The sequence below is a fragment of the Cryptomeria japonica genome, chromosome 9 (assembly GCF_030272615.1).
Source record: "Cryptomeria japonica chromosome 9, Sugi_1.0, whole genome shotgun sequence".
NCBI classification, from domain to species: domain Eukaryota; kingdom Viridiplantae; phylum Streptophyta; class Pinopsida; order Cupressales; family Cupressaceae; genus Cryptomeria; species Cryptomeria japonica.
In genome coordinates this window covers 204,852,398-204,857,970 of record NC_081413.1, presented here as the reverse complement: position 1 = coordinate 204,857,970, position 5,573 = coordinate 204,852,398, and the positions used below count along the sequence as shown (strand labels likewise).

At 35.4% G+C, this 5,573-nt stretch overlaps 1 protein-coding gene across 1 annotated transcript; it reads right to left on the bottom strand.

The window, feature by feature from the left end:
* Positions 1-1,249: 1,249 nt before the first annotated feature.
* LOC131038855 (subtilisin-like protease SBT4.14) lies at positions 1,250-5,030 on the bottom strand. The gene is made up of 10 exons (XM_057971410.1): positions 4,945-5,030; positions 4,735-4,832; positions 4,499-4,645; positions 4,033-4,138; positions 3,238-3,757; positions 2,894-2,997; positions 2,551-2,775; positions 2,369-2,477; positions 2,001-2,214; positions 1,250-1,891 (listed from the first exon to the last, which is right to left on the bottom strand). Exons 1-10 carry the CDS (start codon positions 5,028-5,030, stop codon positions 1,347-1,349), a joined length of 2,154 nt encoding a protein of 717 aa, XP_057827393.1. The 3' UTR covers positions 1,250-1,346.
* Positions 5,031-5,573: the final 543 nt, after the last annotated feature.

Genomic DNA, 5,573 nt, shown 5'->3' with positions numbered 1-5,573 from the left:
ATAGGGAGAACTTAGATGATGTCCTGGCCATTGTCCATGATGTTGTTGTGCGTAACTTTATGACATTTAAATGAGCCTTCCATGAGATCAAGGACATCAACATCAAACTCTTCATAATTAATAGAAAACAAAAAAATCAATTTGGGGAATAGTAGACGCTGGACTAGAGAAAATCAATTGTGGACTCCATGTACAAAATGGTGAGTATGGAAAAAGATATAAAGAAAGACTGATAGAAAAATATCCTATTTGGAAGATAAAATCAAGAAAGAGTATGAAAGTAGATTGAGTCAGATGGAGAATAATTTCCAGAAAGTTAATGAGAACCTGATATCTTTGGTCACTTACAGTCATAAAGTGGTGAAAAATTCTGCCGAGAGCATAAACACCATGGTTGGAAAGCTCGAAACCCTCCATCAAGAAGGGACTACTATGGATGTGGATGCCCTAGATAAAAAATAGGAGGAAACAGTTGGGCCTTGTAAAATAACCAGAGCCAATTTGAAGAAGAAATCGACCAACCAAGAAATTCAGGAACTCAAGAAAATTGCTATAAACATGACCCAACTAGAAATTGAGGCTGCAGAGGCCCTTAAAAATTTGTAGTAGTTTCTTCCTTTTTTCTATCTCTCTGCTAGGTTTTGGTTTTTTGTTGGTCTTTTGTTGACTCTTGATTGCTTTTTTAATGGGTATATCTTTATGCAACTTTTTGCTGTAGAACTTTGTTAAAGGGTTTCAGATTCCTTCAAAACCTGTTTGTTCCGTAATATAAAACATTCCCTCTCTTTGTAAGATCTAAATAGATTGCTTTGTGGAATTTGTTGTATCAATGAAATCTTAAAATACTATTCATAATGATAACTTTGTTGAACACATCTTGTCTTTTTCATTTAGTGGAATTTGAGAACTATAACATTGACAAATGAATGATTACCTTATTAATCTAAATGAAAAGTATTAATTTGTTGCCTTATAAAGATATCTACATTTATTGATTAATTGTAAAAAAATTCTGAAAGATTTTTAAAATATAATATAAAATTCAATCTATAAATATATACAAATAATAATATTAAATTTTTAAGAAAATTAATAAAAAGATAATGTTTCCATGCTTTAAAAAAAATCATTATTTAAAAACATTTCATAAAAAATATTGAAGTTAATTTGCACATTTAATAATTTCTACTATCTTTGTGTCAATGTCCTCGCAAATGTTCTTATGCTAGTCTATAGAAGCATGCCCATGTCTTAAAAACAAGTTTAAATAACAAAATACAACCAGATATATGTGTTGTGTTGCCACACAATTCACTAATATGAGATATTGGACTTCAAATGAGAAGCTACAGTGAGAGAGCATACACACTAATTGGGCTTCTCACTGTGTAATTTCCATAGCTCCAAGTTAAGGCACCTGAAAGTAGTGTGTCGGTATTTAAGGATCCGCCTTCAATGGTGACATTATATGATAGCTTCTGGTTTAAAGATGAAAATGATAATGTGTCTGGTTCCACTGTCACATTGATTCCAGAGGGTGCACTTACAATCGCCTTGTATGTACTTTTTGCAACTCCTACATTAGTAACTGTTCTTGGGAATTTAGCTTGAAATGACTTTCCTGGAGCAGTCAAAACCATTATTGAAGGATAGTTTAGTTCTCTTGCTCCATTTTTAGATGGTGGTACCAAGTCGCAACTACTGAAGTCTCCAGTCACCAAACGTAAAGTTGTATCATTGTAACCCTCACTGCAAAGCATATTGATGTAATCATCTACACCTGCATCATAAACAAGCCCAGGATCGACTGCCTTCAATGGATTAATCTGGCCAGCCCCATACCCAAATTCTACATCCGCATTCCCAGGCAATGTTTCATCCATTACAAATGCTGCATCACAAGTTAAACTGTCATGGATTTGGTTTTGTGGATTTTCTATGTAATTAAATTGTTATAGAAATTATATATTTACTAGAGAAATGTTTAAGTGGTCAAATACCAGTAGTGAGGAGAGCTGACTTTATAGCGGCAGGAGACCAATCGCTATGATAAGACTTAACAAACCCTGCAGCTCCTGCAGCATGAGGGCATGACATGGATGTTCCTGATATTATATTAAAGCTGGCAAACCTTGTGTCTTCTGCATAACCAGTAAGTGATATATTTGTGGACCAAGATGCTAGGATGTCCACACCTGGTGCAGTGATGTCGGGCTGATAACACATAGCCATCATTATATCATATTATTTTCAAAATAGCAAATGTGCCTTCTAACCATTTTTGGGGAACGCAGCATTAATTTATTTTCGAAACATTTTTATTTTATAACATAGATTAATGTTATAAAGAAAAGAAATCAATACATACCTTTAGAATGTCATGTGTGATTGGATTGAAACCTCGTGATGAGAATGAAGCCACTATTGGTGCAGGTGCCTTGGGAGTTGTAGTTTTTTGAATAATTGCAATGGGAGAGCTGATGGACTACAAATATTAGTAATAATTAATAGTAGTCTATGACTTAACATTACAACTGTAGTGAAATTTACCTAGTTGAGTTTATGTAAGACAACACAATTTTTGCCTGTTCGGTAGATATTATTGTCGCAGGGTTTAACCATGGGAAGGCTGTGTCATTGAATCCGTCATTAATTATAACAGCACCCGCACCACCAGCTACAAAAACTGAATAATCTGGAGGACTGCTAATGAAATTGCAAACAACTATCTTTCCTTTTACTTTTGTCTCATCCAGAGAACCCAATAGACAACCTCTGTAATTTTCATAGAAGTAAACAACTTTTGAGAATCTTGATAGAAGCATAATCTCTCTAAGTGTTTATATACTACAATGTTTGTAAACTGCATCGTGAATTATACTTTGTTTGTTACCTAGAGCTATCTGGAGTATAGCCTCCAGAAACATTAGCAACATCCCCTCCATATACTAAGGGATACCATTGTTTCTCCATCGTGTATGTATTTATAGCAATTCCCTGTACACAGTTGCTCAATTTAAGACTAGCAATTAACTTTTTTTTGGGTCAAATAAAGCTGAGTTAAATAATTTTTTTGGGTCAAAGAAAGCTGAGTTAAATAATGGAGGATGGATTTTAAAATGTATAGAGAGTAAAATGGTTGTTGGCTTATAGTTTCAATTGATAAAAAATGTTTTGCTAAAAGTGTTCAAGCACCTTTATAGAAAAGTTGTTTCTAAGAGAAGTTTAGAATTTTACCCCTATAGAAATGTTGTTCCCCAATTGAAGTTCAGCGTCCATCTTGCGATCAATAGTACTTGCTGCAACAGTTAAAGACCAAGGAGAATAATTTGCAACACTTGCCCTAGAGGGTCCCGAGTTTCCAGCAGAATTGGATACTAGAATTCCCTTCTGTATTGCATGAAAGGCTCCTATGGCAATGCTATCTTGAAAGTAGTCGAGAGGAAAAGGATATCCAAGGGACACAGAAAGAATGTCCACACCATCATAGATGGCATCATCAAAGGCTGCAAGAATATCTGCATCCCCACAACCCTCGCCAGTCCAACAAACCTTGTACATAGCAACCCTTGCACCAGGGACTCCACCTCGACTCTCTCCTTGAGCAATACCATAAAGACTTGCATTGTTGATAAAATTTCCAGTAGATGTAGAGGAGGTGTGTGTTCCATGCCCCTCTCCATCTCTTGGAGACAAGAAATCTCCTTCAGGTGGACTACTGGTGAAACTACGATAAAATTTTGCTCCTACAAGTTTTCTGCACATTAAATCATATATTTAGCTACATAACACAATTTAATTTTTCCGAAGACACAAAAATTTGTTGAGCTTATCTCCTACCGTACTTGGCCATTGCAGCTAGACTGTGTTCCTCATTTTATGTAGATAACTTTAAAAATGTAAATGATTCTCACTGTATACGTAATTATGTCCTGAGTATCAATATTAAATTTTATCTTAGAAATTAATTTACTAGTACAAAAGAAATTAATGCAATATATCAACAATAAAATCAGTAGAAATGAGTCTGACTTGTTGCAGGCGGAGAAATCTGGTGTTGTCTGGCATCCACCCCTCCATTTGGAGGGAACGGGACCAAATCCCTCGTCTGTAAAACTCTCTGACTCTGGCCATATTCCTACAGAAGAACGCAGATATGAAAACTAATGACTAAATCATCATAACATTAATCTCTCTCAGAGAGTTAGTTTTGTGTCAGTTTCTATGAATCTTATTTTTCATCTAGTTTCAAGTAAAGCCCTTAAGCTAATTACACGTCAAGAAAAGATGAAAGAAAAACAACCATAGAGCGAATAACTTATTATACTATTTTTTCTAGTCTATCAAACTTGTGGAATAAATTGCATTATTTTATTTGCTTCCAATGTTTAAGGGCTCACTACAAAATCCACCATTAAATGTCTCAACTAAATAAAACTACGAAGCTAATTACAGAAGAACATTTAAAACTTAAACTCTGTTCTTTTAAAAAAATTACCTGTGTCCAAAAGGCCAATAATGATGTCGCTCTGATAAGCCAAACTATTGCTTTGAACAGATGCAGGCAAGCCAACGAAATCCCATGATCTAGTTGTTAAGGTTTTCAACTTCTTGCTCTCAAACACCGAAACCACACCATCCATGCCTATAATTCAACAGCATATCAAAACATACGAACAGCATATCAAAACATATGAACAGAATATATATAAATATGAATATAAACCAGCTTACCTGAGAGTTGTTGGACATGCGATGGAGAAAGTGTAGCTGCAAACCCACGAAAACTCTTGTCATAACTATACTTCAACGCGTCCTTAGCTGCCTTATAACTTTGCCACCAATATTACAATTATATCAGCTAATAAAGCCGGTAGCACAGACTAGTTTTCATTTAAAAAAATTGCAATACATGAAAGTAGATTATAGTTAACATGTAATAACCTTCCATATACAGATTCAAGCATTTCAAGGTACAAGGTAGCAGGTGCTTTCTGGGAATTCCCATCATCTTTTGGAGTAGCGCCCATGTACACCACATAATCCTAATTTGAGACAAGAAATATTGCTCTGTCAGCACAGATAAATACTTCAAGTTTTGGGATGGGTGGACGTGTTTTCTTGTCTGTGATTTTTCCAATCTTTTTTGGGAATGGTTAGGGGAGGACAAGAGACAGCATGGATAAGGTATACATATATACATTATGAAAACTTAACTATTTGTTTCAAATTGAAAGTTCATATGAGTTTCAAAGTCAAACAAATTATCAAAACTCAAATAATAATCCTGTTCCTGAAAGCTGCAGACGAAGAGCCCCATGCCAACCAAAATTGCTGGGGTGTTTCAAGGAGAGGCCGTCGGGTCTCTGGTCGTGGCCGTGGTCGTCCAGCAGGCAGAGGCCATGGAAGAGAGAGAATTGATCTGCCCCAACCTGATCCTTCCAGTGCAAGCTAGGCTTTCTTTTTCAATGCGGTGAAATTTTCTTTCTCGAAGCTTAATCCAAAATCGTATATAGTTTATTTTGGCTTCTTATTTATGTTTAAAATCTCTGTTGCCTAGGCAGTTGGGAATC